Source organism: Salmo salar, chromosome 05, assembly GCF_965601325.2.
Source record: "Salmo salar chromosome 05, fSalSal1, whole genome shotgun sequence".
In the NCBI taxonomy this organism is placed as follows: domain Eukaryota; kingdom Metazoa; phylum Chordata; class Actinopteri; order Salmoniformes; family Salmonidae; genus Salmo; species Salmo salar.
The window spans coordinates 17,061,242-17,085,157 of NC_138295.1; the positions used below are offsets into that span (position 1 = coordinate 17,061,242).

At 48.6% G+C, this 23,916-nt stretch overlaps 1 protein-coding gene across 1 annotated transcript; it reads right to left on the bottom strand.

Moving 5' to 3' along the window:
- Positions 1-459: 459 nt before the first annotated feature.
- Positions 460-23,344, bottom strand: LOC106604351 (tyrosine-protein kinase ITK/TSK). The gene is made up of 17 exons (XM_045717943.2): positions 23,084-23,344; positions 22,738-22,842; positions 22,409-22,490; positions 22,044-22,169; positions 16,720-16,757; positions 16,453-16,604; positions 16,148-16,213; positions 15,954-16,008; positions 6,734-6,813; positions 6,338-6,483; positions 5,758-5,832; positions 4,891-5,059; positions 4,388-4,604; positions 3,968-4,032; positions 3,600-3,718; positions 1,764-1,921; positions 460-726 (listed from the first exon to the last, which is right to left on the bottom strand). The coding sequence occupies exons 1-17, from the start codon at positions 23,219-23,221 to the stop codon at positions 661-663; spliced, it is 1,857 nt and encodes a 618-aa protein (XP_045573899.1). The 5' UTR covers positions 23,222-23,344; the 3' UTR covers positions 460-660.
- Between the last annotated feature and the right edge of the window lie 572 nt (positions 23,345-23,916).

Below are 23,916 nucleotides of genomic sequence, written 5' to 3' on the forward strand. Positions count from 1 at the left end.
TAATTCTATGTATACTTTCTGCCTGACAGGGTATTACTTTGCCAGTACTTGTACCCATTCAGGCCTCGTTGTCACAGCAACCAGAGCAGGCATGCAGGGCTGTCTGGAACCATCAGGGCAGTGTGTTTGTGTGTCTGCGTGAGAACACTGGATACACTAAAACCACTTACAGTTAGACTACTACAGTTACTGTATAGACAAGTGAACAGTAATGAGTATTATGCATTGTGGTTATTTGATATTAGGACTGCAGTAGCCTGCTATACAGAGATCCTAGTACATAAGAAAGTCTGTAGATGATGGGAATAGCCTGCATTATGACATCATGGGTAAATGGGTTGTGGGGGCCCTCTGATGGTCAGACTTTGAGCGACAGACAGTAAAATCAAACAAAAGTAAGTTTATGAAACAACTAATTAACACAATAAACAGAAAAAATGTATCAAGACACAAGAGAAGTAGATTTCTAAATTTAATAAAAATATGATTTGCTACAAAATAAATAGAAACTTGAAGGAAATTAATAAATAAGAAACACAGCTAGCTAAGTATATTTCGTACAGTATCTTCAGTTTGGTTGAGCAAAATTATTCTGGCATGATTTACCCCGGATAGCTGGTTAGCACACCAGGTTTGGTTGAATAGCTTGTTTGTTCAGGCTCAGAGGTCTGAGAGCAAGGCCAGCTCGTGCAGCAGGAGAGCAAAAGATGGACGGTCGTCTGGTTTCTACACAGAAAGAGACAGATCAATCACAAGACATTATGCTTAAAACACATGCTACACTAAGAGCACAGGTGAACCAACCTACCAAGCTGAATCAGTAAGGTACAGGTGAACCAACCTACCAAGCTGAATCACTAAGGTACAGGTGAACCAACCTACCAAGCTGAATCAGTAAGGTACAGGTGAGTCTGTCTACTGCAACATTTCCCAAACTCGGTCCTGGGGACCCCAAGAGTTGCACATTTCATTTTTACCCTAACACTGATTCAAATAATCAACTCATCTTCAACCCACCCACACACACGCACCCCCACACACACACCCAACTACACCCACTCACACCCACCCAACTACACCCACCCACCCCGAACTACACCCACCCAACTACACCTACACTCAACTGCACCCACACACCCAGCTATACCCACCCACCCAACTACACCCACCCACCAACACCCACCCAACTACACCAACCCACCCACCCCCCCAACTACACCCACCCACACCCACACAACTACACCCACCCACCCCACAACTACACCCACCCACACCCATCCAACTACACCCACCCACACACAAAACTACACCCACCCACACACACACACACACTACACCCACCCACACTACACCCACTCACACACACACACCCTACACCCACACACACCCAACTACGCCTATCTACAAACACCCACCCACACTACACCCACACACCCAACTACACCCATCTACACTACACTACACCCACCCACACTACACTAACAGTACAGGTGAGTCAGTAAGCTACAGGTGTGAAACAGGTAGATCACACCCACCCAACTACACCCATCTACACTACACCCACAGTTCACCCACCCACACTACAACCACACACACCCACCCACCCACCCACACTACAACCACACCCACCCACCCACATTACACCCACCCACACCCACCCAACTACACCCATCTACACCACACTACACCCACCCGCACTACACTAACAGTACAGGTGAGTCAGTAAGCTACAGGTGTGAAACAGGTAGATCATTCCCACCCACCTCCTTCCAGCACCACTCCATGAGGAGGTGCACAGCCTCTGGGGCCTGCCTGGGTTTAAGCAGCCTCAGGCCTGCATTCAGGGCCTCCACCACCTCAAGATTAGACCGGTTGTCATAGGGCAGACGGCCCTCCGTATACACCTCCCACATAAACACACCTGGAGGAGAGGAATGGCGAGAAGGGGAGTAGAGAGGAGGAGGAGGGGAGGAGAGAGGAGTGGGGAGGAGAGGAGTAGAGGGGAGGAGGAGGGGAGGAGAGAGGAGTGGGGAGAAGGGGAGTAGAGGGGAGGAGGAGGGGAGGAGAGAGGAGTGGGGAGAAGGGGAGTAGAGGGGAGGAGGAGGGGAGGAGAGAGGAGTGGGGAGGAGAGGAGTAGAGGGGAGGAGGAGGGGAGGAGAGAGGAGTGGGGAGAAGGGGAGTAGAGGGGAGGAGGAGGGGAGGAGAGAGGAGTGGGGAGGAGAGGAGGGCAGGAGGAGTGGGGAGGAGAGGAGATTCAACATTCATTCATCATACCTCTAATATGATAACGGTTTAGAATTTGAAGAAGCTCAGTGTCTGACAATGCACAACAATCTCACAGAGAAACAAATAAACCTACCAAAGGACCAGACGCTCTCAGAGAGGATGAATAAACCTACCAAAGGACCAGACTGTCTCAGAGAGGATGAATAAACCTACCAAAGGACCAGACTGTCTCAGAGAGGATGAATAAACCTACCAAAGGACCAGACGCTCTCAGAGAGGATGAATAAACCTACCAAAGGACCAGACTGTCTCAGAGAGGATGAATAAACCTACCAAAGGACCAGGCTGTCTCAAAGAGGATGAATAAACCTACCAAAGGACCAGACTGTCTCAGAGAGGATGAATAAACCTACCAAAGGACCAGACGCTCTCAGAGAGGATGAATAAACCTACCAAAGGACCAGACGCTCTCAGAGAGGATGAATAAACCTACCAAAGGACCAGACTGGCTCAGAGAGGATGAATAAACCTACCAAAGGACCAGACTGTCTCAGAGAGGATGAATGAACCTACCAAAGGACCAGACGCTCTCAGAGAGGATGAATAAACCTACCAAAGGACCAGACGCTCACAGAGAGGATGAATAAACCTACCAAAGGACCAGACGCTCTCAGAGAGGATGAATAAACCTACCAAAGGACCATACTGTCTCAAAGAGGATGAATAAACCTACCAAAGGACCAGACTGTCTCAGAGAGGATGAATAAACCTACCAAAGGACCAGACGCTCTCAGAGAGGATGAATAAACCTACCAAAGGACCAGACGCTCTCAGAGAGGATGAATAAACCTACCAAAGGACCAGACTGTCTCAGAGAGGATGAATAAACCTACCAAAGGACCAGACGCTCTCAGAGAGGATGAATAAACCTACCAAAGGACCAGACGCTCTCAGAGAGGATGAATAAACCTACCAAAGGACCAGACGCTCTCAGAGAGGATGAATAAACCTACCAAAGGACCAGACTGTCTCAGAGAGGATGAATAAACCTACCAAAGGACCAGACGCTCTCAGAGAGGATGAATAAACCTACCAAAGGACCAGACTGTCTCAGAGAGGATGAATAAACCTACCAAAGGACCAGACGCTCTCAGAGAGGATGAATAAACCTACCAAAGGACCAGACTGTCTCAGAGAGGATGAATAAACCTACCAAAGGACCATACTGTCTCAGAGAGGATGAATAAACCTACCAAAGGACCAGACGCTCTCAGAGAGGATGAATAAACCTACCAAAGGACCAGACAGTCTCAGAGAGGATGAATAAACCTACCAAAGGACCAGACGCTCTCAGAGAGGATGAATAAACCTACCAAAGGACCAGACATCAGACTTGCTGCTGAACTTGCAGTACTTGATGACCTCAGGAGAAGACCACTTGATGGGGAACTTGGAGCCCTGAGAGCTGGTGTACTGGTCATCTAGAACAAACCTGGTAGGACAGGACAGGAGAGGACATACACGGTTATCTGTGTGCATCTCTGCAGCTTCCATGTATAGATGCACTTAGCCCCCTACCGAGTCTGACCGTTTAATGCACAGGTGGTAGTTCCCCTGCTACCTTAGGGCGGGTCACTGGTTCAAGTCTTCAACTGCTCTTCACCCTGAATCATCATATATTCTGGCCTTTATTGAAAACACACAACCTCAATGAGCATAAACCTGTCTGTCACAAACTCACCTGGTCATTCCAAAATCAGACACCTTCACCACGTTGTTGCAGGAAACCAGACAGTTTCTGGCTGCCTGTGAGGGTTGGGTTCAGAACACACACTTACGATCTGCAGTAGTTTGTCCATCTTATATACTATACACTCCACTATCACTGAAAATACATCTAGGCCTTAACCAAGCAGAGATGTCTTACAGTTCCTTGATGCTAGGCCTGTGAGGTAAACCAACACTTTCTAAGATATTCTGTGTTCTGTTTATATACATTAATAAAATATTTCTCTGTAAAGTGTGTTGAGACTTGTTAAATGTGCTTAAAATAAATTGTGACTTGACTGAACAAGCTCACACGCAATCAAGAACGTTCGCACGCACACACACGTACAGAAACACACATGTTCAGGTCTGAAAGTGTCTTTGGATGGGTTACCAGGTCTCTGTGGATGAAGTTGTTGCTCTCCAGGTATGCCATCCCTTCACTGACGTCCAGACACATCCCCAGTAGGCTGTCCTGGGACATACTCCCCCTCCTGGCTCGGAGGTAGTCTGACAGGCAGCCCTGCTCCATCAACTCAAACACCAGACACATGGGAGAATGCTGGGTACACACACCATACAGCTGCACCAGTTTACAGTGGGACAGCATCCTGCAACACGGACACACACACAGGCACAAGTATGCACGCGCGCACACACACACACACACACACACACACACACACACACACACACACACACACACATGGGTACACGTATATACACACACACACACATGATCTGATCAAATGTAGTTAATTACATAGTATGGGTCCAGGGTGTCATTTAAGACACAGCCCTGCATTTGATGTGAGTAGACTCTGGTTATATTAACCCACTATGTAGGGAATAGGGTGTCTTCTAAGATGTCCCCCCTCCACTATAAATTCCACTCACGTCATGACCCTGGCCTCCTCTTTGAAGTCCTCCTCAGACATGGCTCCCTCCCTGACCATCTTCACTGCTACCCTGCGCTCTCTCCACTGCCCCTGGAGTACCAGGCCAAACTGACCGCTGCCCACTTCCTCACCTAGAGTCAGCTCTGCCGGGTCCACCTCCCACTGACCTGGATGGTGGGAGTAGGGAGAGGGAGGGGGAGAGAGAGGGAAGGGGTAGGGAGAGGGAGGGAGGGAGGGAGGGGCGAGGAGAAGAGAGAGGGAGGGGGGAGAGGGAGGGGGAGGGAGGGGGAGGGGGGAAGGGGGAGAGAGAGTGCATAGGTAATAATGACATACTAATGCAATTATTAGAAAATACATCAAGCCTGAACACAACATGGTACACTGTGGTTGCCTGCCACATTCACCTCTAGGTAGTCCCTCCTGTCTGGAGGTTTTCAGGGTGTGGTGGAGCTGCCTGCCTATTGGTAACAGTTGGGGCTGTCACACACGTGTCTACCTTATATCACCACTTATGTCATCCCAGTCCAAATGCTTTTAGAATAGCAAAACACATGCCAATTCTCACTATCATGCATATGATTTGTTTAAGCATATCTTTATTACACAGTAACTTATCTATAACATATAAGCGTCTGGTGTGTTATCTGCTTTGTGTTTGATCTTTAGAATTGTCATGTAATTCAGGATTAGGAAACTTCCATAGAGATAGTTAGAGGACTCATCTGCCCATGCTATAACAGACACTGTAATGGCACAGATGCAAAAATGAGTCCTCTAACTATCTCTATGATACATTCCATAATCAATAACCAAACAAAATGGCTGCTGGCTGCCTGGAGGCAGAAGCAGCAGGTCGACCTCTGACCTTCTGAGAGTTCCGCAGGGCTCTGAGAGCTCTCTCTACCCTGAGAGACAGGATGCCTCAGTCGCGTGATCAGACCTGCAGAGGATACACACACACACACACACACACACACACACACACACACACACACACACACACACACAAACACACACACACACACACACACACACACACACACACACACACAGGTTGAATGTCAACATTAAACCACAAAACTATGTTTGCATACACTGGGAGTTAGATAATGTAGAGGCTTTAGGCTATTCTGCCTCAACAATAGAACACATGAACTCTTACTTTACAGGCAGTTTCCTCTGTAGAATGTTGATGCAAGGAAACGATTCCACGCTATACTAAGGGAAGAACATCGGGACCATAGAATGTATAGAACCATTTCATACTACATTTAACACTCCTCTCCCATCTCCCTCTCTACTGTGGGAGATCCACGTGTGCTGGTAGAACCTTTCATGACCCCTGAAGATGCCTTTATCTCAACGGACTAACAAACCCAGTTTGTGGTGCATGTCCAAATAGATCCCACTGGCCTGTAAACAGCTGTATTAGGTAGCTCAGGTACCTGCAGCGTTGTGTTGGTGGTAATGGATGAGCTCAGGAATAGTCATGAACAGGTATTTCTCTGCCAGGTAGAACTTGGACGTTTCCTCTGCCTCTGACTGTCTGATCTGGTAGTGCTTCACCCGCGGGTTCTTCTGCCCGTTGGATCTGAAGGTGGTTCATCATCATGTAACTATGCCATAGCAAAATCTTTAAAGTGGCGATATGCAGTTCAAACAATAACAAAGCAGACAACCAGCCACTGATTTGGTAAAAAGCTGAGGGATGGGGCTGGAGACATGTAACCACTTTCAAATTCATAGACAGAGCTAGGGACGTCCCAATACCAATCGCTGATTGCCCCTTTAACTGACTGTCATTAAAGCTGAGTGACATGGCTGAAACAGGCAGTAGTTACCCTGGGGCTTTAGTGAAGACAGACACAGTGTAGAGGCCTGCATGCCTGGAGTCTCGCACCATGAAGGCTCCTTCCTTACCCTGCAAGAACAAACACAACATTTCATTTCAGAAGGATCAATCAGAATTGTATCTGTTGAGTCCATTAGGTTGAATTTGTTGTATGTCATATCATACTTGAGTGACGTGGAAATTGTCTTTTCAATCTCTACTTATGGAAATAAGGCTTGACATGATAACACAGTGAGACTCCACAAAGGACGAGAGCTTGAAATGCACAACACCCACTCTACCCTCTAACCGTCACACTACACAACCCTCCCACTCCCACACTACACAACCCTCCACTCCCACCGTCACACTACACAACCCTCCCCTCCCACCGTCACACTACACAACCCTCCCACTCCCACACTACACAACCCTCCACTCCCACCGTCACACTACACAACCCTCCCACTCCCACTGTCACACTACACAACCCTCCCCTCCCACCGTCACACTACACAACCCTCCCCTCCCACTGTCACACTACACAACCCTCCCCTCCAACCGTCACACTACACAACCCTCCCCTCCCACTGTCACACTACACAACCCTCCCCTCCAACCGTCACACTACACAACCCTCCCCTCCCACTGTCACACTACACAACCCTCCCACTCCCACACTACACAACCCTCCCCTCCCACCGTCACACTACACAACCCTCCCCTCCCACACTACACAACCCTCCCCTCCCACACTACACAACCCTCCCCTCCCACCGTCACACTACACAACCCTCCCCTCCCACTGTCACACTACACAACCCTCCCCTCCCACCGTCACACTACACAACCCTCCCCTCCCACTGTCACACTACACAACCCTCCCCTCCAACCGTCACACTACACAACCCTCCCCTCCCACTGTCACACTACACAACCCTCCCCTCCCACTGTCACACTACACAACCCTCCCACCGTCACACTACACAACCCTCCACTCCCACTGTCACACTACACAACCCTCCACTCCCACTGTCACACTACACAACGCTCCCCTCCCACCGTCACACTACACAACCCTCCCCTCCCACTGTCACACTACACAACCCTCCCCTCCCACCGTCACACTACACAACCCTCCCCTCCCACACTACACAACCCTCCCCTCCCACCGTCACACTACACAACCCTCCCCTCCCACACTACACAACCCTCCCCTCCCACACTACACAACCCTCCCCTCCCACTGTCACACTACACAACCCTCCCCTCCCACTGTCACACTACACAACCCTCCCCTCCCACTGTCACACTACACAACCCTCCCCTCCCACTGTCACACTACACAACCCTCCCACTGTCACACTACACAACCCTCCCCTCCCACTGTCACACTACACAACCCTCCCACTGTCAGACTACACAACCCTCCCACTCCCACTGTCACACTACACAACCCTCCCACTGTCACACTACACAACCCTCCCCTCCCACTGTCACACTACACAACCCTCCCCTCCCACCGTCACATTACACAACCCTCCCCTCCCACTGTCACACTACACAACCCTCCCCTCCCACTGTCACACTACACAACCCTCCCCTCCCACTGTCACACTACACAACCCTCCCCTCCCACCGTCACACTACACAACCCTCCCCTCCCACTGTCACACTACACAACCCTCCCACTGTCACACTACACAACCCTCCCCTCCCACCGTCACACTACACAACCCTCCCCTCCCACTGTCACACTACACAACCCTCCCCTCCCACTGTCACACTACACAACCCTCCCCTCCCACTGTCACACTACACAACCCTCCCACTGTCACACTACACAACCCTCCCCTCCCACCGTCACACTACACAACCCTCCCCTCCCACTGTCACACTACACAACCCTCCCCTCCCACTGTCACACTACACAACCCTCCCCTCCCACTGTCACACTACACAACCCTCCCACTGTCACACTACACAACCCTCCCACTGTCACACTACACAACCCTCCCCTCCCACTGTCACACTACACAACGCTCCCCTCCCACTGTCACACTACACAACCCTCCCCTCCCACTGTCACACTACACAACCCTCCCCTCCCACTCGTCACACTACACAACCCTCCCCTCCCACCGTCACACTACACAACACTCCCCTCCCACCGTCACACTACACAACGCTCCCCTCCCACTGTCACACTACACAACCCTCCCACTGTCGCACTACACAACGCTCCCCTCCCACTGTCACACTACACAACCCTCCCACTGTCACACTACACAACCCTTCCCTCTCAATGTCACACTACACAACCCTCCCCTCCCACACTACACAACCCTCCCCTCCCACCGTCACACTACACAACGCTCCCCTCCCACTGTCACACTACACAACCCTTCCCTCTCAATTTCACACTACACAACCCTCCCCTCCCACACTACACAACCCTCCCCTCCCACTGTCACACTACACAACCCTCCCCTCCCACCGTCACACTACACAACCCTCCCCTCCCACTGTCACACTACACAACCCTCCCCTCCCACTGTCACACTACACAACGCTCCCCTCCCACTGTCACACTACACAAGCCTCCCCTCCCACTGTCACACTACACAACCCTCCCCTCCCACTGTCACACTACACAACCCTCCCCTCCCACTGTCACACTACACAACGCTCCCCTCCCACCGTCACACTACACAACGCTCCCCTCCCACTGTCACACTACACAACCCTCCCCTCCCACTGTCACACTACACAACCCTCCCCTCCCACTGTCACACTACACAACGCTCCACTCCCACTGTCACACTACACAACCCTCCCACTGTCACACTACACAACCCTCCCACTGTCACACTACACAACCCTCCCCTCCCACTGTCACACTACACAACGCTCCACTCCCACTGTCACACTACACAACCCTCCCACTGTCACACTACACAACCCTCCCCTCCCACACTACACAACCCTCCCCTCCCACCGTCACACTACACAACCCTCCCCTCCCACTGTCACACTACACAACCCTCCCCTCCCACTGTCACACTACACAACCCTCCCCTCACACTGTCACACTACACAACGCTCCACTCCCACTGTCACACAACCCTCCCCTCCCACCGTCACACTACACAACCCTCCCCTCCCACTGTCACACTACACAACCCTCCCCTCCCACTGTCACACTACACAACCCTCCCCTCCCACCGTCACACTACACAACGCTCCCCTCCCACTGTCACACTACACAACCCTCCCCTCCCACTGTCACACTACACAACCCTCCCCTCCCACTGTCACACTACACAACCCTCCCACTGTCACACTACACAACCCTCCCCTCCCACTGTCACACTACACAACCCTCCCCTCCCACTGTCACACTACACAACCCTCCCCTCCCACTGTCACACTACACAACCCTCCCCTCCCACCATCACACTACACAACCCTCCCACTGTCACACTACACAACGCTCCCCTCCCACTGTCACACTACACAACGCTCCCCTCCCACCGTCACACTACACAACCCTCCCCTCCCACTGTCACACTACACAACCCTCCCCTCCCACTGTCACACTACACAACCCTCCCTCTCCCACCGTCACACTACACAACCCTCCCCTCCCACCGTCACACTACACAACCCTCCCCTCCCACCGTCACACTACACAACGCTCCCCTCCCACTGTCACACTACACAACCCTCCCCTCCCACTGTCACACTACACAACCCTCCCCTCCCACCGTCACACTACACAACCCTCCCCTCCCACCGTCACACTACACAACACTCCCCTCCCACCGTCACACTACACAACGCTCCCCTCCCACTGTCACACTACACAACCCTCCCACTGTCGCACTACACAACGCTCCCCTCCCACTGTCACACTACACAACCCTCCCACTGTCACACTACACAACCCTTCCCTCTCAATGTCACACTACACAACCCTCCCCTCCCACACTACACAACCCTCCCCTCCCACCGTCACACTACACAACGCTCCCCTCCCACTGTCACACTACACAACCCTTCCCTCTCAATGTCACACTACACAACCCTCCCCTCCCACACTACACAACCCTCCCCTCCCACTGTCACACTACACAACCCTCCCCTCCCACCGTCACACTACACAACCCTCCCCTCCCACTGTCACACTACACAACCCTCCCCTCCCACTGTCACACTACACAACGCTCCCCTCCCACTGTCACACTACACAAGCCTCCCCTCCCACTGTCACACTACACAACCCTCCCCTCCCACTGTCACACTACACAACCCTCCCCTCCCACTGTCACACTACACAACGCTCCCCTCCCACCGTCACACTACACAACGCTCCCCTCCCACTGTCACACTACACAACCCTCCCCTCCCACTGTCACACTACACAACCCTCCCCTCCCACTGTCACACTACACAACGCTCCACTCCCACTGTCACACTACACAACCCTCCCACTGTCACACTACACAACCCTCCCACTGTCACACTACACAACCCTCCCCTCCCACTGTCACACTACACAACGCTCCACTCCCACTGTCACACTACACAACCCTCCCACTGTCACACTACACAACCCTCCCCTCCCACACTACACAACCCTCCCCTCCCACCGTCACACTACACAACCCTCCCCTCCCACTGTCACACTACACAACCCTCCCCTCCCACTGTCACACTACACAACCCTCCCCTCACACTGTCACACTACACAACGCTCCACTCCCACTGTCACACAACCCTCCCCTCCCACCGTCACACTACACAACCCTCCCCTCCCACTGTCACACTACACAACCCTCCCCTCCCACTGTCACACTACACAACCCTCCCCTCCCACCGTCACACTACACAACGCTCCCCTCCCACTGTCACACTACACAACCCTCCCCTCCCACTGTCACACTACACAACCCTCCCCTCCCACTGTCACACTACACAACCCTCCCACTGTCACACTACACAACCCTCCCCTCCCACTGTCACACTACACAACCCTCCCCTCCCACTGTCACACTACACAACCCTCCCCTCCCACTGTCACACTACACAACCCTCCCCTCCCACCATCACACTACACAACCCTCCCACTGTCACACTACACAACGCTCCCCTCCCACTGTCACACTACACAACGCTCCACTCCCACCGTCACACTACACAACCCTCCCCTCCCACTGTCACACTACACAACCCTCCCCTCCCACTGTCACACTACACAACCCTCCCTCTCCCACCGTCACACTACACAACCCTCCCCTCCCACCGTCACACTACACAACCCTCCCCTCCCACCGTCACACTACACAACGCTCCCCTCCCACTGTCACACTACACAACCCTCCCCTCCCACCGTCACACTACACAACCCTCCCCTCCCACCGTCACACTACACAACCCTCCCCTCCCACCGTCACACTACACAACCCTCCCCTCCCACCGTCACACTACACAACCCTCCCCTCCCACTGTCACACTACACAACCCTCCCCTCCCACCGTCACACTACACAACCCTCCCCTCCCACTGTCACACTACACAACCCTCCCCTCCCACTGTCACACTACACAACGCTCCCCTCCCACTGTCACACTACACAACCCTCCCCTCCCACCGTCACACTACACAACGCTCCCCTCCCACCGTCACACTACACAACCCTCCCCTCCCACTGTCACACTACACAACGCTCCCCTCCCACCGTCAACCTACACAACCCTCCCCTCCCACTGTCACACTACACAACCCTCCCACTGTCACACTACACAACCCTCCCCTCCCACTGTCACACTACACAACCCTCTCAATGTCACACTACACAACCCTCCCCTCCCACTGTCACACTACACAACCCTCCCCTCCCACTGTCACACTACACAACGCTCCCCTCCCACTGTCACACTACACAACCCTCCCCTCCCACCGTCACACTACACAACCCTTCCCTCCCACTGTCAGACTACACAACCCTCCCCTCCCACTGTCACACTACACAACCCTCCCCTCCCACTGTCACACTACACAACCCTCCCCTCCCACTGTCACACTACACAACGCTCCCCTCCCACTGTCACACTACACAACCCTCCCCTCCCACCGTCACACTACACAACCCTTCCCTCCCACTGTCAGACTACACAACCCTCCCCTCCCACTGTCACACTACACAACCCTCCCACTGTCACACTACACAACCCTCCCCTCCCACTGTCACACTACACAACCCTCTCAATGTCACACTACACAACCCTCCCCTCCCACTGTCACACTACACAACCCTCCCCTCCCACTGTCACACTACACAACCCTCCCCTCCCACTGTCACACTACACAACCCTCCCCTCCCACTGTCACACTACACAACCCTCCCACTCCCACCGTCACACTACACAACCCTCCCCTCCCACTGTCACACTACACAACGCTCCCCTCCCACCGTCACACTACACAACCCTCCCCTCCCACCGTCACACTACACAACGCTCCCCTCCCACTGTCACACTACACAACGCTCCACTCCCACTGTCACACTACACAACCCTCCACTCCCACTGTCACACTACACAACGCTCCCCTCCCACTGTCACACTACACAACGCTCCACTCCCACTGTCACACTACACAACCCTCCCCTCCCACTGTCACACTACACAACGCTCCCCTCCCACTGTCACACTACACAACGCTCCACTCCCACTGTCACACTACACAACCCTCCACTCCCACTGTCACACTACACAACCCTCCCCTCCCACCGTCACACTACACAACCCTCCCCTCCCACTGTCACACTACACAACCCTCTCAATGTCACACTACACAACCCTCCCCTCCCACTGTCACACTACACAACCCTCCCCTCCCACTGTCACACTACACAACCCTCCCACTGTCACACTACACAACCCTCCCCTCTCAATGTCACACTACACAACCCTCCCCTCCCACTGTCACACTACACAACCCTCCCCTCCCACTGTCACACTACACAACCCTCCCCTCCCACTGTCACACTACACAACCCTCCCACTGTCACACTACACAACGCTCCACTCCCATTGTCACACTACACAACCCTCCCACTGTCACACTACACAACGCTCCCCTCCCACTGTCACACTACACAACCCTCCCCTCCCACTGTCACACTACACAACCCTCCCCTCCCACTGTCACACTACACAACGCTCCCCTCCCACTGTCACACTACACAACGCTCCCCTCCCACTGTCACACTACACAACGCTCCCCTCCCACTGTCACACTACACAACCCTCCCCTCCCACCGTCACACTACACAACCCTCCCACTGTCACACTACACAACCCTCCCCTCCCACTGTCACACTACACAACCCTCCCTCCCACTGTCACACTACACAACCCTCCCCTCCCACTGTCACACTACACAACCCTCCCACCGTCACACTACACAACTCTCCCCTCCCACTGTCACACTACACAACCCTCCCACTGTCACACTACACAACCCTCCCCTCCCACCGTCACACTACACAACCCTCCCACTGTCACACTACACAACGCTCCCCTCCCACTGTCGCACTACACAACGCTCCACTCCCACTGTCACACTACACAACCCTCCCACTGTCACACTACACAACGCTCCACTCCCACTGTCACACTACACAACCCTCCCCTCCCACTGTCACACTACACAACCCTCCCCTCCCACTGTCACACTACACAACGCTCCCCTCCCACTGTCACACTACACAACCCTCCCCTCCCACCGTCACACTACACAACCCTCCCCTCCCACTGTCACACTACACAACCCTCCCCTCCCACTGTCACACTACACAACCCTCCCCTCCCACCGTCACACTACACAACCCTCCCCTCCCACTGTCACACTACACAACCCTCCCCTCCCACCGTCACACTACACAACCCTCCCACTGTCACACTACACAACGCTCCCCTCCCACTGTCACACTACACAACCCTCCCCTCCCACTGTCACACTACACAACCCTCCCCTCCCACTGTCACACTACACAACCCTCCCCTCCCACTGTCACACTACACAACCCTCCCCTCCCACTGTCACACTACACAACGCTCCCCTCCCACTGTCACACTACACAACGCTCCACTCCCACTGTCACACTACACAACCCTCCCACTGTCACACTACACAACGCTCCCCTCCCACCGTCACACTACACAACCCTCCCCTCCCACTGTCACACTACACAACCCTCCCCTCCCACTGTCACACTACACAACCCTCCCCTCCCACCGTCACACTACACAACGCTCCCCTCCCACTGTCACACTACACAACCCTCCCCTCCCACCATCACACTACACAACCCTCCCACTGTCACACTACACAACGCTCCCCTCCCACTGTCACACTACACAACGCTCCCCTCCCACCGTCACACTACACAACCCTCCCCTCCCACTGTCACACTACACAACCCTCCCCTCAAACTGTCACACTACACAACCCTCCCCTCCCACTGTCACACTACACAACCCTCAAACTGTCACACTACACAAGCCTCCCCTCAAACCGTCACACTACACAACCCTCCCCTCAAACTGTCACACTACACAACCCTCCCCTCCCACTGTCACACTACACAACCCTCAAACTGTCACACTACACAAGCCTCCCACTGTCACCATGCACCATGTCTCATCTGTAAAATCCAGCATGACATATTTACAACAGGAAATCCTGGACCTGAGGAAACTGTCATGTTTTTACTGTCTGTCTGTCTGTCTGTCTGTCTGTCTGTCTGTCTGTCTGTCTGTCTGTCTGTCTGTCTGTCTGTCTGTCTGTCTGTCTGTCTGTCTGTCTGTCTGTCTGTCTGTCTGTCTGTCTGTCTGTCTGTCTGTCTGTCTGTCTGTGTGCATCTTGCAAAATGCAGCTTTTGCATCTCTGCTGCTGGATGCAAAAGATTTTCAGGATAAATTCAAAACATGAACATCTCATTCTCAAACGTGATCAAAAATAAATAAATAATTCACATATATATATATATATATTTTTTTTTTTTTAGGGGTTACAAAAACATGCTTTCTCTCTAGTTTCAGTTTTGTCTGGTTGTAATTGTGATAACCTTGCTTTTTGATTGAATCAAGCCCAACATGTCTGTCCTCTCTCTTCTGTAGTACAGTTTAATACCAAGCTGAAGATGGTTGGCATTGTTTTACCTCTGTCATCAGAAGTTCCTCAGCTCTCCCTCTCGTTATGTCTTTGTTGTACCATCTGAAAAAAAAGAATGTGAATTAGAAACAACAAAGACAACCAATAAGATGTCTGAAATAAAAGGCTGAACACGGTACAATTGTTATTTTAAACTTTATAAATAGTCAGGAAAATTGTATTTGATATAAATCAGACTCACTCAAATCTGTTGAAGTTGTTGCAGGATTTCTCCGCTATATACATGCAAGGTACAAAACCTGAGTTTCTTTTGAAGGAAAGGACAAAATGGGATGAATACTGTAGGTGTGTACAACTATAAAGCCAATAATACATATTACAGATAGGATCACAGGGTTGTCATAAGGTTATCATATGACATAGGGTTGTCATAGGGTTGTCATAGGGTTATCATAGGGTTGTCATAGGGTTGTCATAGGGTTGTCATGGGGTTTTCATAGGGTTGACATAGGGTTGTCATATGGTTATCACGCTGTCTCTCCTTACCCTCTGTGGTCCTGTACCGTCCACCAGTCATGGTGGGAGCTGTCAGTCAGGATGTACTCCTGGTCTTTGTGAAGGGGCAGGTCTGTGTCCTCATGGGGACTGTAGTTCTGTAGCGCTACCACCACCCTCTGGCCCGGGTCAGAGAGCTGCCGCTAGTACCACGATGGAAGGGAAACACTGATCCTTAGCATTAATATGACTCAGCAACATACTGTACATTTACAGGCACAGTGAAGTAAATAGAGGCAACTTATCATGCACATTTACCTGTGGGTCCGGGGTTGGAGGGAGAGGCTTCTTGGACTCTACAGAAGAGCATTTCCTGGTTAATACTTCAAAGTTCTCGGGTTCTAACAGTGGTGGAAAAAGTACTCAATTGTCATTGTAAAGATTCCTTAATAGAAAATGACTCACCCAGTAAAATACTACTTGAGTAAAAGTCTAAAAGTATTTGGTTTTAAATATACTTAATAAGTATCAAAAGTAAATGGAATTGCTAAAATGTACTTAAGTAGCAAAGTAAAACGATCAATCCTTTAAAATTCATTATATTAAGCAAACCAGACGGCATAATTTGATTACATTTTTTTTATTGACGGTTAACCAGGGGCTCACTCCAACACTCAGACATAATTTACAAACAAAGCATTTGTGTTTTGTGAGTCCGCCAGATCAGAGGCAGTAGGGATGACCAGGATGTTCTCTTCTCAGGACCATTTTCCTGTCAAAATGTAACGAGTACTTTTGGGTGTCACGGAAAATGTAAGGAGTAAAAAGTATATCATTTTCTTTAGGAATGTAGTGAAGTAAAAGTAAAACTTGGCAAAAAATATAAATCGTAAAGTACAGATACCCTAAAAAACGACTTAAGTAGTGATTAAAGCATTTTTACTTTTGTACTTTACACCACTGGGTTCTAAGCTGACATATGGAATTGTTTTAAAAAGGTGATACCATGGATCATTTAGCTATTTGATTTAGAATTTTAGGACCCTTTAGGTATCAAAAAAAATATATATATGTGATAAAATATTGAATTTGGCCTTTACTACTATAGTCCATATATAGAAGCGTATTGAATAACACATTCACGAATGGCAAAAAAGAGGAATAAGGAATAAGGTTTGTAATGACGTTGCCCTGTTGGGTGAGGTGAATGACCCCCCCATAAATACCTTTCCCCCTTTTCTCTCCACTCTACAGAATGGACTCTTGGAAAGCCCTTTGTTAACATAGAGAGAGCATGGTAACATCAAAAGGTTGGGGAATGGAACAATATTTCCCTTTCTCAACCAGTTGAAAGTGTCCTTTGGTACTTAAAGAATATGATGTCAGATCAGTTGGTGTCTGGGACATTATATCTGATGTTAGGACGACATCATTTATATCTTGGAAAGTCTGCACATTCAAGTTATCAGATTCACATGGAATTGTTGTGCAACTGAAATGTTTAAATATGAAACTATTTGTGAAAAGATTTAATGTAATTTTAGCTTCTGAATGACAGAATTATTTTCCTAAGTAAACTATGCTCACTCAGTGGCCACGCCCAAGTGAACAGACATTGGTTGAGAACTATGAAACACGCCCTTCTTTCCCCCAGTACAAAAGCCTGTTAGTTCCAGATGACATGAGGATGTCCATACGTTTAAAAGGGCTAATTTCAACTACAACCTAACGAAATTAACATTTAGTTCCAGAAATGTTAGGACTGCTGTCCTAATGTTTAAAATGGTGAATTACAACGTGGAGGTGACGATCACCACACTCGAATGGTGAATTTCGACCAGACCAGCCAGAATACAGCGCAAGCTGATTATGGCAACTTGGTATGAACTTTGAACGATTATTCACTAAAGAAGAAGTGATACCTCCTAGACGTCGAGTTATCAGCTGCAAATGTACGTGGCCTAGGAAAGGACAGACAATCTCAGAAGAACAACAGGGTACTATAACGTATCCGCTTTACAACACTACGACCAGAAAGATTCTTCAAAGGACAATGGCGATCTCTGCTGGGTAAACTAGTCTTCGATCTTCGACCCATCTATCGAAGCGCAGCACAGAGTAAATATCTTGTTTTTTCCTTTTCCGAATGTGCGGTTATTAGAATGCATAACATTCTGTATTTACAGTAACATAGCTTCTCAAGGTCCGATAGAGACCCAAACTCTTTGTCCCTCAGTCTTCCCGCTCTTTCATTCAAACCCAACCCCCTTCCTTTGTGTAACCAGCCGTCATATCGGGTTAGCCTACTAGGGGCTTTTCATGACATGATTAGTAATCCATGTGTGATCTATCCTGTGTATATATATGTAATTCTGTGTGATTATCTAGGTATTTAGCAAATAAATAATTAAGCCAATTTGTGTATAGCTGATTCAACTTATTAGCTAGGGTTCGTGCAGATAAGCAAGTACTTATGACAATCAGAATGAGACCGATCCAGGTGACGATTAATAATTGACTGCTAATGATATAAAAGATTTTCAGATCTATAAGAGAGTGGATTAGGGAGAAAAGCACTCTATATAAATGAATGCTTTCGTGGTGCCCCAGGTTATTAATGGTTTAATTGTTGCATGGTTTAATTAAATCATGTAATCAATTAAACGTTAGGTAATCGATTAGATAAAATAGCAGGTCAAAATGTAATAAGTCAGAGACACGAAAGGTTTTAAAGTGTCTGTCCTATATCTAGGAGATATAAGAAAGCTCAGGAAATACATATACAGTACCAGACACCTGGAAAGTACCAGATTCCTCTGTAGCCATCCTTTGCCTTGATGACAGCTTTGCACACTCTTGGCATTCTCTCAACCAGCTTCATGAGGTAGTCACCTGGAATGCATTTCATTTCAGGTGCCTTGTAAAAATGTATTTGTGGAATTTCTTTCTTTCTTAATGCATTTGAGCCAATCAATTGTGTTGTGACAAGGTAGGGGTGGTATACAGAAGATAGCCCTATTTGGTTAAAGACCAAGTCCATATTATGGCAAGAATAGCTCAAATAAGCAAAGAGAAAGGACAGTCCATCATTACTTTAAGGCATGAAGTTCAGTAAATGCGGAACATTTCAAGAACTTCAAGCGCTGTGATGAAACTGGCTCTCATGAGGACTGCCACAGGAAAGGAAGACCCAGAGTTACCTCTGCTACAGAGGAAAAGTTCATTAGTTACCAGCCTCAGAAATTGCAGCCCAAACAAATGCTTCACAGAGTTCAGGTAACAGACACATCTTAACATCAACTGTTCAGAAGAGACTACGTGAATCAGGCCTTCATGGTCAAATTGCTACAAAGCATCCTTCACTCATGCTGCCAAACATACCCTCGTAAAACTGACCATCCTACCGATCCTCGACTTCGGCGATGTCATTTACAAAATAGCCTCCAATACTCTACTCAATAAACTGGATGCAGTCTATCACAGTGCCATCCGTTTTGTCACCAAAGCCCCATATACTACCCACCACTGCGACCTGTATGCTCTCGTTGACTGGCCCTCGCTTCATACTCGTCGCCAAACCCACTGGCTCCAGGTCATCTACAAGACCCTGCTAGGTAAAGTCCCCGCCTTATCTCCACTCACTGGTCACCATAGCAGCACCCACCTGTAGCACGCGCTCCAGTAGGTATATCTCTCTGGTCACCCCCAAAGCCAATTCCTCCTCTGGCCGCCTCTCTTTCCAGTTCTCTGCTGCCAATGACTGGAACGAACTACAAAAATCTCTGAAACTGGAAACACTTATCTCCCTCACTAGCTTTAAGCACCAGCTGTCAGAGCAGCTCACAGATCACTGCACCTGTACATAGCCCATCTATAATTTAGCCCAAACAACTACCTCTTCCCCTACTGTATTTATTAATTTATTTATTTTGCTCCTTTGCACCCCATTATTTCTACGTTGCACTTTCTTCCACTACAAATCTACCATTCCAGTGTTTTACTTGCTATATTGTATTTACTTTGCCACCATGGCCTTTTTTGCCTTTACCTCCCTTATCTCACCTCATTTGCTCACATTGTATATAGACTTATTTTTCTACTGTATTATTGACTGTATGTTTGTTTTACTCCATGTGTAACTCTGTGTTGGTGTATGTGTCGAACTACTTTGCTTTATCTTGGCCAGGTCACAATTGTAAATGAGAACTTGTTCTCAACTTGCCTACCTGGTTAAATAAAGGTGAAATAAATAAAAAGAAACCACTACTAAAGGACACCAATAAGAAGAAGAGACTTGCTTGGGCAAAGAAACATGCGCAATGGACATTAGACTGGTGAAAATCTGTCCTTTGGTCTGATGAATCCATATTTGATATTTTTGGTTCCACCTGCCGTGTCATTGTTAGACGCAGAGTAGGTGAACGGATGTTCTCCGCATGTGTGGTTCCCACCGGGAAGCATGGAGGAGTAATGATGGTGTAGGGGTGCTTTGGTGGTGACACTGTCTGTGATTTATTTAGAATTCAAGGCACACTTAACCAGCATGGCAACCACAGAATTCTGCAGTGATACGCCATCCCATCTGTTTTGTGCATAGTGGGACTATCATTTGTTTTTCAACAGGACAATTACCCAACACACCTCCAGGCTGTGTAAGGGCTATTTGACCAAGAAGGAAAGTGATGTAGTACTGCATCAGATGACCTGACCTTCACCATCTCCCAACCTCAACCCAATTGAGGTGGTTTGGGATGAGTTAGACCGCAAAGTGACGGAAAAGCAGCCAAAAAGTGGTCAACATATGTAGGAACTCCTTCAAGACTTTTGGAAAAGCATTCCAGGTGAAGCTGGTTGAGAGAGTGCCAAGAGTGTGCAAAGCTGTCATCAAGGCAAAGGGTGGCTACTTTGAAGAATCTCAAATATATTTTGATTTGTTTAACACTTTTTTGGTTACTACTAATGTGTTATTTCATAGTTTGTATGTCTTCACTTTTATTTTACATCGTAGAAAATAGTAAAAACAAAGAAAACCCCTTGAATGAGTAGGTGTGTCCACACTTTTGACTGGTAGTGTATATATTTTTTACACATATTTATTTTTCTTAGCACAAAATTACCTCCATACTTCCATTCATTTGTATGGGTTACGTTTAGACGAGGCCTATGAGAGTCTCCCTTGTCTATAGAGTGGTCATATTAGTTTTTAGGCTAAACCATTCGAATGCTACAGACGTTATCGTGAGAAGACCGATTTTTGGGTCTTACAAACAGCGCTGTAGCTCTGCCACTTTCCACCACAGATGCGGAAGGCGACATAGGCGGGTGTGGTGGATTGAGACGCAGCCCAGAATAAACAGATATCTTTAGCTTAAACTTACGGATTTTGATGGGGAATTTTTTATGTTACTTAGATTGACGCGCCAGTGCGTCAATAAGGTCTAGGGGGTAAAACTCACATTATTGGCAGTTATCATTATATACTTTTTAAAGGGATTATAAATGGTTTGTATGCAAGACATAACAATAATCATCATCATAATCATAAGCATAATCATATAATAATGCATATTATAGACATTGTGTGTGGGAAATGTGTTCTTCAAATGAAATAGTATTATTATACTGTGGTGTGGTAGCTGTACCATATCCCATAGGGTCGTACTCCTGACATCCTGTAGCCATCTTCTCTGTCTGGTAACAGCACCGCCACCTCCCCTCCATCCAGAAGTTGGGGTGATACTTCAGGAGTAATGCGTTGCACTTGGTCTCTTCATGGCAAGAGAGAGAAATGAAATACAGCGTAAGACATGGAGGCTCAAATGTGTCATAGAGCTTATAATATAATGTTGATATAATACACTTAATATTATGTGTTGATTTTGGTATCTTATGGTATATATGCTATGGTATATATATTATGGTATATATGAGAACTCAGCTCTGAGAGAGTTGTATTTGTATTATGGGTTTAACGTTAAACCTGTGGTCTTCCATAACTGCTGCTCACCTTCCTTCAGAGCTCGGACCCATCTCTGACGACAGTCGTTGTCCGGGGCGAAGATGTATAGGTAACAGTTGTCGTGGACAACCTGTTGAGACATTTATGCATATTTGAAAAAAACTGTGTCATGGCTTATTTATAAATGAAAGTCATTGTAAAGTGTTCCCAATGGTCAGTAATTAGCATTCCAGTAATTAGCTTTCCAGTCATTAGCATTCCAGTCATTAGCATTCCAGTAATTAGCTTTCCAGTCATTAGCATTCCAGTCATTAGCATTCCAGTAATTAGCATTCCAGTAATTAGCATTCCAGTAATTACCATTCCAGTGGTCTTACCTGGAAGGGGTACTTGTTGCTGCAGGGGATTGGGGCTTCACTGCACACTATCTCCACACACTTGATCCTGGAGAGCTCAATGCAGCCTTTCTGGCTGGGCTTTTTCTAAAGATGAACACAGCCTTCTATCAACATCTTCACAACTTTTCATTTGCACATCAAACAATACAACCCCCATAAAGTAACTCATGTAAAAGTCATATTTCTTCATAACTCAATATACGATTTAATAAAAAAATGACACTGCTGAACCGTAAAATGTAAAAGAATTTCAACAAAATGTAATTCTTGCCAGCAATTGATAAACAAACAAACCACACAATGTATCAATACAAATTGTACATGCCCCAGGGCGCTGTTCAGAATAGGTCAGGTCCTGGGTGTCCAAGACAAATAATCTTTCCTTGTAATTGCAGGGCGACGTCCTTCGCTTCTGTTGAGATTTCTTGATGAGAGTCCCCTTCAAGATTACCGTGGGGAGCATAGTGAACACAGATACCTGGCTAACATTGAGAGACAGAGAGAGAGAGACAGCGAGGTGGGCTGTAGAGTTAGACTGAACATCTATGGAGGAGTGGAGAGAAGGAAAAGAGTGTTGGGAGTTAGTGTCGTGTGAGTTTCCGGTGTAGATATAGGTAAACCACTTCCTTGAGCACGACAGATAGAACAGAGACCAACTCTCAGACACATACAAACTCATTCTGCAAAGATACACACTCAGACTAAGATGCACACACACACACCCACCCACACAAGTCAAAACATCACAAACTGCATGGGTGCACAGAACCACAGGGCCTGAGCAGCTCACGCACTTACAAAACTCACAGTTGAACAAATGCTATTATGGAGGTAACTGCCAAACTAATGAAAACATTTGAGTAAATGAGTGATACAAAGTATATTGCTTCCACACCAGTGTGGTTCTTGAGTTAATTAAGCAATTAGCATCCCCTCATGCTTAGGGTCATGTATAAAAATGCTGGGCAGGCCATTATTTTGCCTACCATGGCTATGCTCCCATAGGATGACAATACCCCCATCCACAGGACAGGAGTTCCAGACACTTATAGAATCTATGCCAAGGTGCATTGAAGCTGTTCTGGCTCGTGGTGGCCCAACCCCCTATTAAGAGACTTTATATTGGTATTTCCATTATTTTGGCAGTTACCTCCATAT

Excerpts from the sequence above, each read along its gene's own strand:
- LOC106604351 (XM_045717943.2), bottom strand. The coding sequence starts at position 23,221 with ATGCTCCCCACGGTAATCTTGAAGGGGACTCTCATCAAGAAATCTCAA. Across the intron at positions 16,214-16,452 it reads ACGGTACAGGACCACAGAGG|AAACTCAGGTTTTGTACCTT; the intron begins GTAAGGAGAGAC and ends TTCCTTCAAAAG. Across the intron at positions 3,719-3,967 it reads TCTGATTTTGGAATGACCAG|GTTTGTTCTAGATGACCAGT; the intron begins GTGAGTTTGTGA and ends CTGTCCTACCAG.